The sequence below is a fragment of the Gracilinanus agilis genome, chromosome 5 (genome assembly GCF_016433145.1).
Source record: "Gracilinanus agilis isolate LMUSP501 chromosome 5, AgileGrace, whole genome shotgun sequence".
Classification (NCBI taxonomy): Eukaryota; Metazoa; Chordata; class Mammalia; order Didelphimorphia; family Didelphidae; genus Gracilinanus; species Gracilinanus agilis.
The window spans coordinates 230,487,387-230,509,570 of record NC_058134.1 but is presented as its reverse complement, the minus strand read 5'-3'; the positions used below and the strand labels follow the sequence as shown (position 1 = coordinate 230,509,570).

Genomic DNA, 22,184 nt, shown 5'->3' with positions numbered 1-22,184 from the left:
TGCTATATAATGCTAGCTATTATTGCTATAAGCCATGTAATTTTTAAAGAGATCAATGAAATATGTGTTTTTGGCACAAGATCCAACACTCAACTGATAGAGAATTAACTAAATGAGGAGAAAATAGCTTAATATGATTCCTTCTGGTCAAGGTCTGATGCCCCGAGTCAGTCTAGGGCTAGTAGAAGTATACATGTAAAATCATTGTGGTATAAAATGAAACCATATTAAAATGATTGCTTTTTCCCCCAGTAAGTCACACACTACTATAGAGATTGTTGTTGTTTAGTATTTCAGTTCTGTTTGACTCTTCCTCACCTCAGCTGGTTGCACAAAAATATTTATAGCTGCGCTCTTTGTGGTGGCAAAAAACTGGAAAACGAGGGGATGCCCTTCAATTGGGGAATAGCTGAAAAAACTGTGGTATCTATTGGTGATGGAATACTATTGTGCTCAAAGGAATAAAGAACTGGATGTGAACTGGAAGGATCTCCAGGAACTGATACAGAGCTAAAGGAGCAGAACCAGGAGAACATTGTACACAGAGATGGATATACTATGGTACAATCGAATGTAATGGACTTCTGTATTAGCAGCAATGCAATGACCCAGGACAACACTGAGGGACTTATGAGAAAGACGCTATCCACATCCAGAGGAAGAACTGTGGGAGCAGAAACACAGAAGAAAAACAACTGCCTGAACACATGGGAGGATGGGGATATGATTTGGGATATTGACTCAAACTGAGTACCCTGGCACAAATATCAATAATATGGAAATAGATCTTGATCAATGACACATGCAAAACCCAGTGGAATTGTGTGTCAGTTATGGGAGGGGGTGGGAGGAGGGAAGGGATAGAATATGAATTCTACAACCATGGAAAAATTTTGTAGATTAACTAATTAAATAAAAATTGCGATTATCTTGCTTCAGACTCAGGGGGAGAGATTCACACCCCCCCCCCATGCATGCTGGCCATATGGGCCAAGGGAACTTAAATGGAACTTTTAAAAGCCTGGGGGTAAAATTAGTAAGCCTCCTCAGACTCCATGGGCTTTTTTGGGCAAAGATACTGATTGGTTTTCCATTTTCTTCTCTAACTCACTTTACAGATGAAAAAACTGAGGCCAAAAGAGTTAAGTGACTTGCCCAGGGTACATAGCTAGGAAGTGTCAGAGGCTGGATTGACTTGAGGAAGATGAGCCTTCCTGACTTTAGGCCTGGGGCTCTATCCTCTTTGACTCCACTACGGTGATTACTCATTAGGTTATCATTGACACTGGGAGGTGATAGTGTTTTAATTCTAGAAGAAGGTGAGGAAATGTGGTATAATATAAAAAGCAACAGACTTAAAGTAAGAGGATTAGGGGTAGAATTCTAGCATGGTTCATGTGACCTCAGAAAAGTTATTTCCCTACTCTGGTCTCCACCATACTTTGACGGTATTGGGTCAAATATTTTCTCAAATCCTTTCCAGCTTAGAGATGGCATGATGCAGAAAAAAGAGAATGTCATTTGAAATCAGAGGTCCTGGGTTTGATTCTTGGCCTCTGCTACTTAGCAGTTAGCCAGTAAGTATTTATTAAGTCTTCCTTATATGCTAATGTCCTGCGCCACCTTGGGCAAGTCATATAACCTCTCTTGACCTATAAAATGAAGTGTTAGATAGCCTTTTTGGTCTCTTCCATCTCTGAATAAATGATTCTATGTTTATGGGTTCCAGTTTCCTCATTTGTAAAATAAAAGAGGCAGAGGAAATAGCTCTAAAATTTCTTCAAGCTCTAGCATTTCTTCCATCCCAAAACAAAAAGAAATAAACAAATATAAACTCAACTCCTTAAGAGCAGAGATAAGTTTTGTTTTAGTTTTTTTTTTAATTGAATAGAAATGGTAAATTCTTTGATGATTGTCAGATGGTTGCTAACTCTCTGAGATAATCAAGGGTATTTTTCCTTCTTTTCATCCCCAGAGCTTAGCACAGTGCTTGGCACAAAGTCAGTACTAAATAAATGCCTGCTGCCTGACTATACTGACTATTTAATCAGTGTCTTATTTTCCTGTCCCAGAGGAATCATCCCTCAGGAATTTGCTAGAAAATCAAGAGTATCATCTCTAGATGCTTCTTTAGGAGAGAAGGTTCTGGAAGTACCAGATAAGCTCAAAATATTTTGATTTGTGAAATGCTCTAGTCCAGGGAATCCTAACTCAATTTTGTGTGTCTCATCAGAATCCCTTGTTAGGCTGGTGAAACTTCTGAATGCCTTCTCGGATTCATGTATTTAAATAGCTAAAACAAATGACTTATGGGCACATAGAAAACTAATATATTGAGATAAATTTACAAAACTAAGGATAGAAAAAAAGTTTATGCCATCTTTGCTCCAGAGTAAACTATAAAGTCTCTTTTTTGGCATTTAAGGTTCTAACCTTGGAGGCAGCTGGTAGTATGGTGGGTAGAGAATTCTGGTGGAAGTCAAAAAGACCTGAATTTAAATCTACCCTCAGATACTTTAAGCTGTGGGACCCTGAGAAAGTCATATAAAATCTGTCAGCCTCAGTATCCTAGCCTGTAAAGTGGGAATAATAATAGTACATACCTCTCAGGCTTGTCATTGGAGTAAAGTGAGATAGTATTATAAGTTTCAACTATTATTATTATTATTATTATTATTATTATTATTATAAGGGTAGGTAGATGGCACAGTGGATAGAGTAGAGAGCCTGATCTTTCTGAGTTCAAATCTGTCTTCAGATACTTCCTAGTCATGTGACTCTGTGCAAATCATTTAAACCTGTTTACCTCAATATCCTCATCTGTAAAATGGTCAGGAGAAGGAAATGGCAAACTACTCTAGTATCTTTGCTGAGAAAATCCCAAATAGGATCATGAAGAGTTGGAAATGGCCGAAATGACTCAACATTAACAGAAACAATATTATTATCTTTATAGTAAAATAAAAGGATGATACCTCTGTAGAGCAATGCTGGTACTCTTTTTACTAGTGTAGACTGTCATTCCTTTATGCCTCCCTGTGTTGGGTGATTCCAACAGCCAAAGAGACCTCCCTCTTCCTTTCCCTTTCTTTCAGTACATTTCATGGGTGCCAGCTAATCGTCAATCATAACCAGCCCATTTTCTTTTCTAACCCAACATCTTCCAGCTGATATCCCTTCCACCCTTGTGAGTAGGGCATAATGGAACTAGGCTGAGACCTGCTTATATCTACCATACATGAATCAGCAGCCCTTTTGGTCACTTACATTTGAATCTCTCAAAGATTGGGTTACTCTTCCATTTGCAACCCTACCGTATGGCTGAAGAACATTTGTACCCAGTTGAAATGGCCCGTGTGAAAATGGAATATAGTGAGAAATGCCAACTTCTATTCAATCAGTAACTAAAATTCTAGCACGAGTCCAAGATGTCATAAAATGACATCATCTGATATATTATTTTTGCTAGGAAGAAAGAGAACCCAGAGCACATGGTGGGGTTGACCATTCATTTTGTTTATTTTATACCAAAGGAACCAGAGTCACCAAATGGAAGCTCAGTCTCTGAAGATCTTTGATATATTTGCCACCAACAGAAGGGTTTCTGGCTTATAGAACCCTCTGGCACCAGAAATGTGCCTCACAAAGAGTTACAAATTTTTCTACCCTGTCAGGAAGTTAATCAGTAAGCCACCTAACCTCTGGCCTCTGTTACTCCTTACTAAGTTTCAAAGTAAGTCCTAGTTTTCAGTTTTACATTTGCTGTGGATAGGTTAAAGAATGGTAATGCAGTTTCAGGGTCTGGAAAACCTAGTTCAAGACAGTCCCCGGGAGAGCCCAAGTTCTTCTGGAATTGGGGAAATGCTTGGACTGAAGACGGCTAAAGGTAGGATGCTGCCGTGTGTCTTGTTCAATCATCTTACATGGATTGAAGGCCATGACTTTTTGTGGCAACAGATTGTCACTAACAACTCTTTAGTATTACCTGTGTGACCTTGGTTACTTAATCTCCCTTTGCTTCAATATTCTTTCATTTATTAAGATGTTAATTTTGATCCTTGCCGACTCTAAATCTGATGAACTGTAGGTGGGAGAAAGAGCTCAGTACAGACAAATCCAAGAGTGGCAGGCACAGTTCTTTCTTAAAAGTTACATTTCCTTTTTATCCATTCAAAAGCATTACTTTTCTTTCTCTTTCTATACCCTTCCCCCAAGCCACTGAACACCACCAAAAAAAAGAAAAAGAAAACCCATGAGGAATATGGCATAGGACTTCGGACAGACAAGGAGCTTATCGACATTTTGCTAAACTGAATTTAGCCTCAACACACACATTTAAAAATGGAATTTTATTTTAATTTTAGATTTGCCTTCTCTCTCTCTCCCTTGCTCCCACTTCCACTCCTGAGATAGCAAGAGAAACAAAACCCCTGTAAAGACATGGATAATCAAGCAAAACTAATTCCAACATTGGCCATTTCCAAAATAAATGTTGGTTGGTACTCTGAGTCACTAGAAGGGGGGAGCATGTTTCATCTGGGGTCCTCAAGAATTGTGGATGGTCATTCCCACACATATATTTTATCCTCTGAAGTCTGCAGCTCTGAATAATGTGTCTTCCCTGCCCCCAGTTCAAAAGCAAACACTAGTGAATTCTGTCATCATAATCAAGGGAACATTTATTAAACTTTGGCGGTCACTCTAATTGATACTGGGGATTCAAAGACCAAAGTGAATAGTTCCTGTCCTCAAGTAGCTTATGATCTAGCTTACAGTTTTAGAGCAGGACTCCCACTTAGGTTTATGACATTTTAAACATATTAGAATTGGGCATGTTCTATAGGTTCCCTTGATCATGAGCACAGACTTCATCTCTGGTCTTAGATAAAAACTAGGTCGCCTTTCATTTGGAGATGAAATTCGAAGAATGATCGGTTTCCTTGGCAAAGAAAATTTAGAGGGTGTTTTGTGCCAAAGACTTTGTGGAGTATCATTTTTTATTCAACTTGATATCAATAATGAACAAGAGGATTATTTAGAATTGGAAACTGGTGGGAGAAGGGGAGAATCAAGAATAGGGGAATCTCACAAAAATAGCAAGGTCAATAGTTTAAGCCAGAAAAACTCTCAGACATTAGACTTCGGGTTTCTGGGATGTTGAATGATATTTTAGTCAAGTGTTATGATGAAACAGGTTTCCCTCCTCTCAGAAGAGAGCAAGATGATAGGTACAGAATGTTGCCTAATCTGCAGACATGATTGATTAACTGCTTTTCATTATTCTAAGGGAAGGTTCAGGATGAGGAGGATGAGCTTGGTGTAAAAACAAAAGGCAGAAATAAAATGTAAAGGATACTGCTAAAGTTGTATTTTAATTATGAAATTGGGATTTGGGATTTTGAAAGGAAGAAAATTTTAAGGAATAAAACCTCTAATTCTACATATGAATCGAACAAGATATACTAGTCATCTTGGGTTTGGTGGTTTTTTTCCCAGCACAAAAATTATCATTTATATTACTCAGGATCCGACCCGATTGAACTTCTTTATGAAATATCTCCTTTGTGGAAAGCATTATGCTTAGAGCTGGAAATTTTAAGAAAATCTGGACCTATAATTTCATTGATATAGTGATCTCCCAATGAGGAAACTCTATCAAGTCAGATCAGCAAAACATCAACGACTTAGAGTCATAAAGAGCTGAGCTGGGGGACTCAAAGGCAGTCATGAGAAGAGATAGGACAGATCAGGCAAAGTGCTCTAGAAATATATGATCAGGGAGAGTAGTCTTCCAGCTGGGGTAGAGGGAGGGAAGACAGAGAATAAGGTTCCCCAGAAGACATGGCATTGGAATTAAATCTCGATGGAAGATAAAGGTTTTGAAAGGTGGAGATGAAGAGGAAGTCCATTCTAGGCAAGGGGGTGGGGGTAGGGGTGGCATGATACAATAGAGAGAGCACAGGGTATGTGTCAGAAGGTTTGGGGTTGAATCTTTGGGTCTACTATGTGACTCTGAGCAAGGCTTTTCTCCCTGAGCCTCAGTTTCTCTAAGTGTAAAATGAGAGAATTGGATTAGAGAGGCTCAGTGGTCCTGAGATCTTATATATAGGGAGTGTGTGTGTCTGTGTATGTGTGTGTGTGTGTGTTTCTGAGATTCCTTTTGGTTCTGAATCTTGTGTGATTTTATATGAACATATTGATAGAGTTTGATGGATCACACTTGAACAACAGCTAGGAGGACTGTTAGGCCAGTGAGTAGGAGAGAGTGAAGGATACGACAAGAGGCTAAAAAGGCCAATGGTAGAGCTAAATGAGGGAGGCTTATAAGTGCCAAATGATTCAAATTCTACATTCTTGAGGAATCATCTAATAAACTCTGGGGAGATTCTATAACTAGAATCTTATTCCATTGCTACAGAATGGCAATGTCCAAATGCGCAAAGGAATACCCAAAGGAAAGCCTCTATTAGCTTCTCCTGGCTGAGAGGGAGCCACATTTTCACACTTGTCTCTAACCCTCCCAAACAATTCCATTGGCAGGTTGTCACCATCTCTCTAAACCATCACTTTAATCCATGGAGTGGAAAAGCAAACAGCTTAATATGAGTGATTCATTTGCAGCAATCAATGCCTTGATTATCATTATGTTAAAAGTGTTTGACAAGGACTTATTTGGAGTCTAGCATCCTGTTAGTTCTGGGAGGAAGAAAGTCCCTATTATACCTTCTGTTTCTACATCCGTAACTACTGTTCATCTCCAGCAATTTTATGAGGTGAGAAGAGTCAGCGACAGCATCTTCCTAGCATCACTTTCTCAGACATCATCCAGAACAAGCTCGTACCTTTACAGATCAAGAAAATGAGATTCAAAGAGAGGGAATGATTTGACCAAGGTGCAGAAGCACAGTGTTGCACGTCTATACAACTCTGTAAGATTTTCAAAATACTTTGCTTCTATGATCTCATTGGATGGTAGCTAGTGGCAGAGTTCAAATTTGAACCCAGATCCCCTGACTCTGAATGACAGTGGAGAGAAGGTTGGATGTGGGAACAGGAATACCTGAGTGTTAATCCTGCCTCTGACATTTTATAGCTGTGTGACCAGAGGCAAGTCATTTAACTTTTGTCAGCCTCAGTTTTCTAGAACGATAAAATGGGGATGATAGTAGTGCCCACCTCACAGTATTGTTCTCAGGACCAAATGAGATAATATTTGGAAGTGCTTTGAAAACCTTAGAGCACTATATGAGATGTGAGCAATCATCATCATCATCATTATTATTATTACTATTATTTCCTGCCCTACATCCTCAATAAATTGTTAGTACTTAACTTGAAATTATTTTGTATTTATAAATTCTTTGCATATAGGTAATATGCATAACTTGTATATATATATATATATATATATATAATATACTTTGTATATTTTTGTATTTACTTACCTATGTGGAGGACTAATGAATAGAATTGGCCTTGACTCCAGGAAGACCTAGGTTCAAGTCATGTCTCTATCACATATTGGCTGTGTGACTCTTCAGAAATGCTTAACATCTCAGAGATCTAGGCAATGTCTAAGTCTACATTGCAGATAACAACTTGCATTGCTACAGGTGTTTGAAATAACAGGACCAAAATCTATCTATCCCACACAGATATTAAGTATCACAGGTAAAATTGGAACCCGGTTCCTTATTTTCTGGAGTCAGTGGTCTTGTCACAGCACTCTGGTGCCATGTTCAGGGACATTAAAAAGAGCTGACAGGAATTGTCTAAAGAGGAGGACACTACCACAGGGTCGTGGAAGAGACGTTATATTAGGAGTAGCTGGTAAGATGGAAATGAAAGTTTTTCTCAGTGGATTTGATGGAGCTTTTCACCCTCTCCTTAGCATGTGGAGTTCTGGAGTCTAGCTTTCATAGGCTTGAATACCTCCTCTGATACTTCCTTGCTTTATGACTGTATTCAGATTGACTTCAGTTTTCTCATCTGTGGAATGGGGATAATCATTTCGTGTACCAGATAGGTGGGGAGCTAGAATCCACTTTCTTATTGAAATACTGTTGGAAAGGGGTAAGGGAGCCAGTGCCAGGTCTCAGATACCATGGAACCTATTGAGCTCAACTAGAGTCAGGACTTTGCCTGCATGACCTTTCAGATTCCCAGTGCTGGCTTATTTCTTTGAGTTCTGAGATCTACTCTCCACCTTCTTTTTCTGCTACAGGTGTTGTTGCTTCCATATCTTGACAATGGTTTTCAGCACTTGCTTCTCTTCCTTTTTGGCTTTCCTTTCATATATTCCACATGCTAGACCACCAAAATGTTCTTACTTGCAGAGCTAAAAGTCATCAAATCTCAGGAGAAGGAGATCAGAAGAGCAAGTAAAGATGTTTATTCAGTTCTAGGAGTTCCTGGAGCTGGCTAAGTTCTTCCATCTAGATGCATCGCCAGTGGTTCAGATTTAGGATTGGAATGGAATGAGGCACTGGTAGGCCAGTTAACATTCCAGAGCCCTCACCAGATTTGACCTTGAAGCCTTTCCAGATGGAAGGTATGTGATTGTTGGACCTAGCCTTTAACAACCCCGGCTCCCCAGCATGCCCTGCTTAAGCAGCCTAGGAGGAGGCTATATTAGCCAGAAGATCTGAATAACATGCACATGCCATTCTCTGACCCTCCCTTTAGTTATTTGTTCATTTGACTATATTTGACTGGGCCTGTGTTTCCAGAGGTGTGAGGAGCTCCTTATGGGTTACGTATATCCTGAGATTCTTTTTAAGTTACTCACAAGGAGCTTCTTTACACACACACACACACACACACACACACACACGCATACACACAAAATGTCTCAGAAGTCTTAGTGCCATTGTAAACTTTAATAGCCTAAAACTGTGATGAGATTTTTAGAACCCTGTGTGTACATATATGGGTGTATATATACTATTAGTACAGGATGAGTTACTATTATTCCCATTTTACAGATCAGGGAACTGAAATTGAGAAAGATCAAGTGACTTGCCCAGGGTCATGCAGCTAGCATGTGTCTGGGTTAGGTTAAACTTGGGTCTTATCTGAGGTCCAGGTCATGTGCCTTATCCACTATCATACCTGCCAATACGATACCATATTCATCCATCCTTTCCTTCATTTATTCTACTCCCCTCCTTCTCTTATTTCCTATTTATCTTATCTATAGCTTGTTAGTACATATATGTTTGCTTATTATCCTCCCCATTAAATTCTGAGATCCTTGAGGGTGGGGACTGTCTTTAATCTCCTTTTGCATCCCTTGTGCTTAATGTAGTGTCTGACACATAGTAGTTATTTGATTGACTGACATAGACGTGAACTTTAGGTACCCAAGACCATTTTATAATTGATGCTTAGAAAGATTCTGATTTCTACATGGTCACACACAGGTAAGTGTAAGAGGCTGAATTAATAGGAGGCTAGTATAATACTCCAGTAAGTAGCCCCAATAAATTCACTCAGCCACAAAGAAGTCATGCCGCTCCCTGGTAAGAAAACACAAGATTGTTTTTTTGAAATAATGCCCTAGGAGGAGTTACAACGCTAAAATAGATTCAGATCTGGAAGAGACTTCAAAAATCATTTAATCTGACCCCTTCAGTTTACAGATAAAGAAACCAAGGCCCAGGGAACTGAAATGATTGCCCAGTGACACCACTGATAAATATCAGAAGCAGGTTTTGAACCCAAGTCCTCTGACTGAAAATCCAAAGCACCTCCCCTTAACAGAATCCAAACCCAGGTCTTTCTGACTCCATGGCTACCATTATAGCAACTTTTCCACACTATCTCTCAAAGCTCACAGAAAACTTAAAACCATTCATCTTATTTTCTGAATCCCTTCTGTAAAATGGGGGTAATAATCATGCCCACCTCTTGGAGTTGTTAAAATTCAATGAGATAATCTATATTTAAAATACTGAGATTCCATATGAGGTACAAAGACCTTCATGAACTGATGTGGAGTGAAATGAGCAGAACCAGGAGAACATTGTACACAGAAAGTGAAACATTGTGGGATGAGCAAATGTTAACTAACTTTGCTACTAATAGCTATGCAATGATCCAGGACAATCCTGAAAGACTTATGAGAAAGAACAATATCCACCTCCAGAGAAAGAATTGTGGGAGTAGAAACTCAGAAGGAAAAAATATGATTGATCACTTGTTTATATGGGTATAGGATTTGGGGTTTTTGTTCTTAAAATATTCTTCTATTATAAAAATGATTAATATGGAAATAGGTATTGAGTGATAATACATGTATAACCCAGTGGAATTGCTTGTCGGCTCTGGGAAGGGGAGGGAAAGAACATGAATCATGCAACCATGGAAAAATACTTAAAAACAAATAAACAACCAAAGTACTGAGAGACCTCAAGTTGTTATGTAAATATTAATTGACGTTTTCATTATTATTATTAACATCATTCACATCATCATGGTATTGCCACCGGACTTCAATGACTGAAAGAAAGGGAAGCCAATGACTTTGTGCAACTCTGCCTCACTCAAATCCAATTTATATTCCAGTCAAAAGGCATCACCAGTGACATATTTTGGCCCTCTTCTAGCACAAAGGGCAACAACCATCCAACTAAGCAATCACCACCACCACTACCACCGTCATTATCATTCCTGCTTATTTAGTTTCTCAGCTGACTGGTAGAATTCAAAGCAATTAATTTTCCAAAGTCCTGTCGTTCATTAAACATTTCTTTGAAATGAAAAAGTTTTAATAACCAGATATTTTTAAACGGTTCTACTCACGTTCTTCATTAGATAAAGGATGCCTTTGCAATGTGACTTGGGATTCATTTTCCTTTCATTGTTGTTCTCTCATTCAGGTGTGCTTACAGAGCAACCAGGGCACCTGGGGCCTGAAACTGACCTGTCACCCTATACACAGTATGGAAATATCCAATTTTCCCAAGTTCAGCCACAGATTTCCTCGTCCCCCTATTATCCCAACCTGGGCTTCTACTCCCAACAGCCTGAGGAATGGTACTCTCCTGGAATGTATGAACTCAGACGAGTGCCCTCAGAGACTCTCTACACCAGGGAGCCTGAGCTGGTGGATGTCCCGATAACCAAGAAGCCCCGGATGGGCTCTTCTGCAGGGAGGATGAAGGGAGAAGAGCTCTGTGTTGTTTGTGGAGACAAAGCTTCTGGATACCATTATAATGCACTGACTTGTGAGGGGTGCAAAGGTAAGGATATTTTGGTTACCAATCCTCTCCCTACCTCTTCATGAAATTTCAAATTATTGGTCTTATTAGAATACTTTTGACCTGATTCTCTGCCCTCTTTCCTTCTCCTTCCTTCTCCTTATGAATTGGAACTATGGTGATGAGAGTGGCCTATTGTATACCCAAGGAAGACATCTCTAAGATGCTTTAGGTTATATATAATGATTTTTTTTCTCGCTAAAGTCCCACTATCATAGGCCAAAAACGTACCCATTGTCAATGTCTTATACAAGTAAAAATTTTTTTCTTATGATTATTTTTAAACCTTTGCCTTCCACCTTAGAATCAATACTGTGTAATGGTTCCAAGACAGGAGAGAAGTAATGGCTAGGCAATGGGGGAGAGGGGAAGAAGTGACTTGTGTAGGACCACACAGCTAGAAAATGTCTGAGGTCAGATTTTTCTCTAGGCCTGGCTTGCTATAGCCACCTATTTACCTCCTTTTTTATTTTTGAAAGATAAAAAACTATATAAAATGTCCAAGCTACATTACTTAAGAAAAATAATTTTAAACCCTTACCTTCCACCTTAGAATAAATACTTGGTATTGGTTCTAAAGCAGAAGAGTGGTCAGATCTAGGCAATGGGGCTTAAGTGACTTGCCCAGGGTCACCCAGCAAGGAAATCTTTGAGGCCAGATTTGAACCCAGGATCTCCTGTCTCTAGGCATGGCTCTCAATCCACTGAGCTACCCAGCTGTCCTTTACATTACTTCTTTAAATATTTTTTATTATTAATGTTTTTACATCATATTCACTGCTGACTATAGTCTAGTTTAAGCTATCTAAGTGGTACAGAGGATAGAGTGTCAGGTCAGGAGTCAAAAAGATGCATCTTCTTGAGTTTAAGTCTGACCTCAGATGCTTAGTAGTTGTGCTATTCTGTTTGCCTCAGTTTTCTCATTGATAAAATGATCTAGAGAAAGAAATGGCAATCCATTCCGAAATCTTGGCCAAGAAAACTGGACCTAAATGGTGCCACAGAGAGTTGAACACAACTGAACAACAATAGTTCTATTTAATGAATCTAGCCAATGCTTGGACTATGCCACGCAGCACATGTAGTATTCAATTCCACCTCTGACTTCCCAGCTAGGAGACCCTAGGCAAGTCTCTTATCTCCCATCGCCTAGCCCTTAGTGCTCTTCTGCCTTGGAACCCATCCATGCTTTCTCTTACATGACTCTTGCCCACAGTGAGGTTATATTCTATTAAGAGAGGCAATGTATATACATATAAATAAATCCATGTCACGTAAATACAAGGTAATTTGGGAGGAAGACACAAGCAGACAAGACACTCAGGAAAGGTCTTGTAAGCAGTGATGTTTGAGCCGAGCTTTGAAGGACATTAAGGATTCTAAGATGTAAAGGCAAGGATGGGGTCTGTTCCAGGCATGGATACAACCCCTGTTAAGGCATAAGTGGAAGACAGAATGTTGTCTAGGAAGGGATAAAAGTAAACTCATTTAAATAATCTTTAGAGTCTGTGAAGGGCAGCAATGCTTTTTGGTTATCTAGTTGTTTCAGTCACGTCTGGCTCTTCATGACCCCATTTGGGGTTTCCATGGCAAAGATTCTGGATTGGTTGGCCATTTTCCTTCTCTAGCTCATGTTATAGATGAGGAGACTGAGGCAAACAGGGTAAAGTGACTTGCCCAGGGTCATCCAGCTAGGCAGTATCTGAGGCCAGATTTGAACTCAGGAAAAATGAATCTTCCTGACCCCAGAGCAAGCATTCTATCCACTGCACCCACTGGTTGCCCCTCTAGTACTGCCTTATAAGGTGGAAAATGTAAGTTGAATCCAGGTGGTAAATGGTTTTAATCAATAGTTGTGAGTTTTTGTTTTATCCTAAGCACAAGAAGGGGTCCCTGGAGCTTGTTGAGGAGGGGTGGGACATGATCAGGCTTGTGCTTTCAGACTACTAGTCAGATGAAGGAAGCATGGTTTACAGAGGGAAGATGCTTGATGCTGGAGATTCTGCTCTTGGTGACCTTTGAGTATGATATCATGATATATGAACAGTTCTCCAAATGGAAAAAAATTTTTATCTAGCAAAGTCTAATGGGAAGGGAGGTCATGCAACCTAGATGAAAAATCCTAGCTCCAGTGCCCACTATTTATGGGAATTGTGATATTGGAAATTTGGAAGTCCTTGAACTAATTTTGAGGTCCTTTCATGGTCGCCATTAATGTAAGAAATAAAATGGGTATAAAAGGATAGATTTAAAAATATTATGGGTTTTAAAGATTTATTAACAGCCATTAGAAAAACGAAGCCACATGCTTGTTAAGAGTTAGTTTGAAAGGACCGGCCATTACTTTCTCTTCCCATCCTGGCTCTGCTCCAAATCACCAAAGAGGAAGTACCAATCTAGTTTCTCCCTATTTAGCCCCTCCACATTCTTTTTTTCCCCCCAACCTGATCTAGCCGCTTGTCTATCCCCTCCCCCCACAAGCCTGCTCCATCCAGTCCTTACCTTAGTCAGCTTCCATGCTCTGCCTTTGTGGGAGGGGACTGAGTTAGCATGATTCTCATTTGTCTGGCTGATTGGGGGTGCCCTTATATTGGGCCACAATATAAAATTCTACATTCTAGGGAAGCTGCCAATCTGGGTCTGTAGGAGGATTTTCCACACTGGAAGCAATTCACTAAGGTTAAATCACAATTTTACATCCTGCCCCCACTGGGGTAATGATTCCAACAACCTGCCTCCCCAGGCAGTCAATGCTCTATATGTATCATCATTATAGAAACTGTAGTTATTAAGATCAGTACCAGGTTTGATAATATCTTGTATCTTTTATCACTTTTCTAAGGCAAAAGACATGTTGAGATTTAGGACAACCATTTTTATAAGTATGATTATATTTTAGTTATTTTTCAGGTTCATTCATTAGAGGCAGCTAGGTGATACTGTAGATAAAACCTTGGACCTGGAGTCAGGAAGACCTGAGTTCAAATCTGGCTTCAAAGTCTAGATATGTGACCCTGGGCAAGTCACCTTACCTCAGTTTCCTCAGTTGTAATACGAGGATTGTAATAGTATCAGCTTCTTAGGGTTATTATGAGGATATGTTTTATAAACCTTTGGGTTGATTATAAAAGTTGTTGTTCAGTTGTTTGTTTGTTTTTTTGTCATATCTGACACTTCATAACCCTATTTGGGTCCCTAATTACAGATAAGGAAAGTGAGGCAAACAGGGTTAAGTGACTTGCCTAAGGTTGCATAACTAGTAAATGTCTAAAACTGTATTTTGTAATGCAGGATTTATGCAAGATCTCTTGCATTTGCAAAATTACCCTAGGCAATCCTGTCAGTTAGGAGAATGGAACTCTGGCCCGGCAGGTGCTAGACCTAGGAGCTGACAGTTTGAGCTGGGACTATAAAAACCCCTGCAGAACCAACCTGGGAGTTCTGATTTCCTTGACTTCACCCAGACACCCAGCTACCCCTGACTTCCCCTTGGGGTCCCCCGGAGGTTGAAGGGAGGTTTGGTTTGTGGAAAGTGGGCAGGATTTAGATTAGAGTAGCCTAGCAACAGAGACACCCCTAAATCAATTCATCAACTATATCTGTCTAGCTGGTGGACCAAACAACATCAGGGCAGTGTTAAACTATGTCTGGCTGAGGGCTGGTTCCCTCAGCCTGGCCTTGCCTTCTAGATCCATAGCCAACACTTGCCAGTTGCCCCTAGCAACAGTCTCTCAAGAGCCCTAAACCCAGTTTTCCCTTCCATGTTAAAATAAACCCTTAGCCTGAAACTGTGAACTTCTGTAGTTATTATAACATCATCTTGGGCTAAGAGGCTGAGGAGAGGGGAGAAGAACAACCACTTGACTCCAAAGGAAGTACTGGGCAAGCATCCATTTTATTCAGGAAGTGTGTGAGCTTCACTTCCTGTTGAGTTCTGCTTTCACTCCAGCAGGGAGGGGCCCCTCACTCTCCACCTTAAAGGAGCCTACAGATAGCAGGGAGACTGATCGGGCATCACAGCTCAGGCTACACATCCCTGACAGTCTCAAATCACCTGCTACTGAAGTTACTGGCTCTCAGGCCCAGGTGACACACTTGTACCACCAGCTCCCCTGTTACCAGCCACATTATCTACTTATTATAATTTAAACCTGGGAAAATGTGTTTTCCTGACTCTAGATCTGGAATGGTTTAACATTTCTTTCTTCAGATCATTTTACAGATGAGGAAACTGAGGCAAAAGGATTAAGTTACTTGTCTAGGGTCATACAGCTAGTAAGTGTCTGAGACTGAATTTGAACTCAGGAAGATGAGCCTTCTCAATTCTAGGCTTGTCATTCTATCCACTGTGGCACCTAATTCCCATCTAAATGTTAACCATTATCATTACTCATTCATTCAATAAATATTTATTGGGCGCTTTTGAGGTTCACATTAAGGTAGTGTGTAGAAGCTCCTTTCCTTAAGGAGCTTCTAATCTACTTGGGGACATAAAACTTAGATCCTAAAATCAGGAGGCCAGGCACAAATTCTGCCTCAGCCACTTGCTAGTTGTGTGACCCTGGGCAAGTCACTTGTCCTTTCTCATCCTCACTTTCCTCATCTGTAAAATGAAGAAGTTGGACTTGACAGCCTTCAAGGTCCCTTCTAGCTCTAGATCTAAGACCATCTTATGATCCTATTGTCCTATGACCTTGGGCTGGTTACTATACTTATCTGTAAAATGGGTCAGACAAATCTTGAGCAATTACCTCCCAGGACCATTGTAAGAAAGCATGTATCAAACCTTAAAATACTCTGTAAAAATGAGTTATTATTAATTTTACCTAGAAAATAATAATATAGACTGCGTGTGTCATGAAAATTCTAGTGGGGGGTTAAGATCTGGGTCTGGGGTCTTGAAAGTACATCACAGGAGATTTTGTTAAACTTCATACATTTTAAAAGTTTTTTTTTTCTGATAGCCAGTGATTTCTATAAGAATACATAGCTGACACAGCAAAATAGCTAAGGTCCATGGACAGGTTAAGTCAATAAACACTCTTTTCAAACACCAGTGACCAAGTGGTGTAAAACCATAATAGTTACCTCTGGAAAATAGGTGACCTGATTTTAGGAGGAGTCTTTGAACAAGTATTTGTACAAAATCTTAAAAAATAAGGTTGATTTGTCAAGATACTCTTAGAGCACTTCATCTGGGCTTAAGAGAAAGGGAGGGGGACCCAACATGTGAAGTGAGGGGTTTCCTCTAGATGTCAGAATATTGCAGCTACCTGACATGAGATAAGTCTGTTAGATAGCTCTCAGACTTTCCATGTGTTGTTTTTTAGTCATTTTCAGTCATGTCCAACTCTTCCTGACCCTATTTGGGATTTTCATGGCAAAAATACTGGAATGGTTTGCCATTTCTTTTTCCAGCTCATTTTATAGATGAGGAAGTTAAGGCAAAGGGGGTTATGTGATTTTTCCAGGGTCACATAGCTAGTGTAATAAAACTGATAATCTATCTACTGTGCTATGTAGCTATTCTCTCACTTAATTTTCTGATTATATGTCTCTCTGAAGCAGTCTTTACTTTTTCTTGTACAATCACTCATTCATTCACATATTCAACAAGGACATGTTAAGTGCCTACTATGTGTTATGAATGGTGCTGCATGCTAGGGATAAATACTGTCTGCCCTTAAGGAGTTTACTAAATCCTTGGGAACAGGAATTTTTTCATTCTTTGCCTTTGTAATCCCAGTGCCTACCATAGCTCTGGACACATAGTACATTTTTCAGATATTCTTGTTACTTGAGTATTTGATATATGTATCCACAGAGACTAGTACAATGTTTCAATTGGATCTGACTTCATTACCCCATTTGGGTTTTCTTGTGAAAGATATTAGAGTGATTTGCCATTTCCTTCTCCAGTTCATTATCAGTTGATAAGGAAACTGGGGGGGAAAGGGTTAAGTGCCTTGACCAGAGAGTCACACAGCTAGTAAGTGTTTGAGGCCAGATTTTAATTTAAGTCTTTCTGATTCCAGGTCCAGTGCTCTCTATCCACTGTGCCACCTAGCTGGTCTTAGTAGACATGAAATTACTTTGACTCCATAAATCTCATGTCTAGGATAAGAGACTATCAAATCCTTATTTAAAGTTCATGGTGGTATTTTTTTTAAGTTTGATTGGTTGCATTTTGTTTTCTTTTCACAATTATTTCTAAAAAGCATAAACCTGTCTTTCCCTACTACCCCATCCTGAAACTGAACCTTCTCTTGTAAGAAAAAAAAAAACAACAGTTAACAAGAATAACCATGAGCATATCTGACAATGTATACAATGTTCTGATTGAGCTGTGTTCCTCCTTTCTGCTGAAAGGAGGGTGCTATGTTATTTATTCTTTAGAACCATTAGTGACTTTTCATTGACTCAGAGCTCATTTGTTTCAGTGAACTTCTCATTTATGTTGCTGTCAATTTCATTGTCCTGGTTTTCCAAACTTAACCATGTTTCAGTTCACACAAATCTTCACACATTTCTCTTAATTACTCATATTGTTTATTACACTGCTTTGTCCCATTACATGGATTTACCATGATTGCTTTAGTAAAATTCCCAAATGATGGGCTATAGATTGAGTTCTAGGTTTTTTTGCAACAACAAAATATACTACTAAATTTCATGTTGTTATTTCTTTAAGCTACAGAGGAAATGAAAAATCTTTAATAAAGTGACTTCCCCTCTTCTGAATTGAATTTTGGTAATTTTCTGTTCTCACTGACCTCTGTATCTGCTTTTTTTGGGTCATATTAGGAGCATTTTCACCACCCATTATGTTTTTTTCTTAGTGTTTGTAGCAATAACAGTTGAAGGATTTTATAGATTTATTGAAGTAATATCTGAAGAATTCAGACATGACATCCCATTAAATCAATAATTCCTCCTTTCCTTCCTCTAATCCCAGTTTTCTGTACTGATGACCAATTGAATATGGATTCAGGTTTCAGATGTCAACTCAAAAGTCATATCTGGAAATAACTGAGCATATTTGTAAGGGCCTGCATTTCAGAATAGGTCAGTGTCAGTCATATCTTTTTGGATGCCAGAGCTACCCACAGTCATCTGTAGGGGACATTGTAACATTTTAGAAAGGCATTTTTTAGGAACAAATTAGTAATCATATTGACCCTTTAGTCTTTATGATCACATTTTTGTTTATGACAATGAGCTTTCACTGACCTGGTTTAGATTTTTTAAAAAATCTGAACTTTGCAAATATCTCCTCAAAAAGAAAATTTCCTTATACAAAATATAACACCAAAAGGATATTGTATATAAAACCATAATGACTTTCCCACAGTTCTTTGCTTTAAAAATATAGGATGTTTATGTAATTGATTGGACCCATTACTTTCACAATTATCCTGCTTGTTTTTTTTTCTTTCTGAACTATTCTTTATGATTAAAAAATTTAAATGGTAATTTTCTTTCTTTTTTTTTTTTTGGTGAAAGACTATTGTTCCTTCCACAGCTTCCTAATTCTCTCTCCCAATTAAAAACAGAAGAAAAAAATTGTAACCAAAAAAGAAGCATAATCAAGGAAACCATACAAGGGATCAAAAAATGTATATTTTCATCCCCTCTCTGCAGGAATATGGGTCATATTTTTTTGGCATATACCCTCTGAAGAGGTGCTTAGTCATTGCTTCGATCCAAATCTGGGGGTCTTTTGAAAATTTTTTTTCACACTGTTGTCATTGATGGAAATCAAATCTGGAAGAAAATTATCTATTGCAATAATCTTTTATTTCAAAGATTGGGTCAGTAATCAGATCGCAGTACTATGTTAATCACTGTATGTTGAAAATCACAGCTACTCCATGAAAGGCAGTGTGATAATATAGCTTCAACCTATTTTTAGTTTGCCTCAGGAGCCTCAAAGACTACAGTTCAAGTCTTACCTCTGACACATACTAGCTGTGGGACCCTGGGCAAGCCACTTAAATCAATCTGGGCATCTCTCCAATAAGACAAAGTGCTGACCCTCATTGATAGGAGTTTTTCCTGCCAGCTTTGTTGTGAAAAGTCAGGGACAGAAAAAGAAACTCAACTGTATTGTGACCATGGAACTCGCGGATGTTTAGGAAATATGGCAATCTTGGCATTAAATTATATTGCTGCAAAGTATATTATTAAGATAAAGTTTGTTGGATCCTAACCATATATGTTGGGGCTGTATAATTAAATAGAGATATAGTAAACTGGCAGGTGACCCTGAAGCCTGGAAGGCTTGATTCTAAGTTCTGCCTCTGACACACAAAGGCTGTGAGATCCTAGACAAGTCCTTTAGCCTTTTAGTACATAGAAGATGGTAACCTGTACTTGTAGAAGTAGTTCCCTCAGGCAGGAGTTCTTTGAATCAATGAAATCATAATTTCCAGTTCCTATATAATTAAATATATTCTATTTTACCCATCGTAAATGTTAAGGACATGAGAATCAGCTTGGTATAGCAGATTAAAAGCTATTTAAGCTATAAGTGATATACATATATATACATGTATATATATATATCCCAGAGCCTAGCACAAGGCCTGGCACATTATTGTTGTTCTGTCGTTTCATTCATATCACACTCATGACCCCAAGTTGAGTTTTCTTGGCAAAGATACTGGCATGGTTTACCATTTTCTTCTCCATTTTACAGATGAGGAAACTGTTTGAGTTTGAGTGTTTGAGACTAGATTTGAACTCATGAAGATGAGTCTAAAATCCAGAAACATTAAAAAAAATTTTTGAAGAATTGTTGATATAGTTTTATGATATATCACCAACACTTAACACAGTGTCTGAAACATAGTAAGCAACCCCATCTTTATTTAGATATTATTATTCCCATTTTATAGGTGAGGAAACTGAGGCTAAAAGAGGTTAAATGGCTTGTGCAGGATCATATAACTAGTAAGTATTAGTAGTAGGATACAAACCTGAATCTAGTGCTCTATACACTAACTCCAAATTGAGTTCTTGGGTCTTTTTTTTTTTTTTTTGACTCATGATTTGACCCATACATTTCTGTCCCTGTTTTTGATTAATTTTCCCCCAGTTTTTCATTATCTATAAATTGTAGATGATAATCTTGGCCAGCTAGTTAGCTCACAGAGATGTCTGAAAGGCTGGGAAATTTTTATTGTGGGCTTTAGGTTGGTTACACTGTTTTAGCTTCTCCTAGGACATTTGGAGGTATTATTTTTGTGGCTACAATCATACTACTTTCTAAACTTGTAAGGTAAAATGGAAGTTTTCTTCAGTATGGGCAGCAAATGGTTCCAATCTCCCCACCTTTAGTCTCCCCCAAACTTTACTCCATCCTATGCATAATTCCTACATGAATCATCATGAGAAAGATTGGTCATGTCACCACATTAGTAAAAAACTTTTCATGGTTCCATACTAGAATCTTGACTCTTTAGCTTGGCATTCTATGTCTCCCATCGTCAGGCTTTCAGATACCGTCCCAGTGTTCCTCTTGTATTCCTGTTGGTTTGGCACCACAAGAAAACAGAGCAGAGAATGCTTACAGAATTTCACAACAAAGTTACATTTAAAAAGCATTTTAATGGGACAGCAGTGAAGTAACCCCCCAAACAGACACGCTAGAATCTTAAAGAATGGTCTCCTTTTAACCCATTGTGGGCCATCTTTCTTAAGAATCCTCTACGAGTAGTAGCAAGTCAGTCAACTAACCAATCAACAAGCATTTATTAGGGGAAGAAAATGGAATAGGCATTTATTAAGCATGCATCAGGCTTCAAGATAAATGCTTTACAGATATCTCATTTGATGCTCACAATAACCTTGGAAGGCAAGGGCTATTATTATCCTCATTTTACAGTTGAGGAAACTGAGGCAAATATATGTCAAAGAACTTTCCTTGAGTTACACAGCTAGTGAGTTTCTGAGTTTAGATTTGAATTCAAGTCTTCACAACTTCAGGTCCAGTGTTCTATGCACTAGCTGCCTCATGTGCTCTCTTTGTGCCTGGCACTTCCTGCTCACAAGAAGCTTACATTTCATCAGTGAAAACAGTTATGTATGTAGATCTATCCATAATATATACAGAATAAAAAATAAGATAAATGCATGAAATTGTGAAATTGTAGGGTCATAGATTTGGAATTAGAAAGGAACTTAGCCATTATTAAGTCCAACACCCCTCATTTTATAAATGAGGAAACTGAGGCCCAGGAAGGATAAGCAACTTGCCCAAGATCACATAGCTTTAACTCTGAATAAGGATTCAAATCCAAGTCTTCCTGTCTACAAATTTATTACTACACTGTTCCATGGGCTGCCCCTTGCTGGATCATTACAAAATAGACAATGTTCTTGACGAAACAACAGCTTTCTGCTCTACCTTGTACTTTCATCTCCAAATCCAAAGCTTGCCCAACTTCCTATTTGCCTCTAGAATCCAGTACAAACCCCTTAGTTTTCTTGTTGAAAGCCCTACCCAATCTGGTTCCATCTACTGTGAAGAGCTATTATCTTTTCAGACTTCTTTCACATGCTAGAGTCTAGACTGACTAGCCTGCTTGTTGTCTTCTGTCTCTATGCTTTGCATGGGTTATCTATTGCCCATGTCTGGAATGCTTGCCCTCCTTACTTCCTCTTCTGGGAGCCTCTAGTTCCATTTAAGCCTTATCTCAAGTGCCCCTTCCTTTTCAAAACTTTTCTTCTTTACCAGAATTTCTTGTGCCTGACCCTTTTGTCCTAATTGTTCTAACCTGGCGCCTGGCGCATGCTAAGTGCTTAATAAATCCTCCCTCCCTCCCTCCCTCCTTCCCTTATTTTCTCCCTCCCTCCCTTCCTCCTGTCCTCCCTTCCTCCGTTCTTCCGTTTGCTTGTTTGTTCCTTTGTTCTTTCTTTCCT

The 22,184-nt window shown here is 38.9% G+C and overlaps 1 protein-coding gene across 2 annotated transcripts in view; it reads left to right on the top strand.

Annotated features, from left to right (window-relative positions):
• Positions 1–3,780: 3,780 nt before the first annotated feature.
• The window catches only part of NR1H4 (nuclear receptor subfamily 1 group H member 4), a 57,205-nt gene continuing 38,801 nt past the window's right edge, over positions 3,781–22,184 (top strand). For both annotated transcript variants that reach the window (XM_044677329.1, XM_044677328.1), the window contains exons 1-2: positions 3,781–3,886; positions 10,881–11,243. In XM_044677329.1, coding sequence (XP_044533264.1) covers positions 3,781–3,886; positions 10,881–11,243 — 469 coding nt within the window. The remainder of the gene's footprint in view (positions 3,887–10,880; positions 11,244–22,184) is intronic.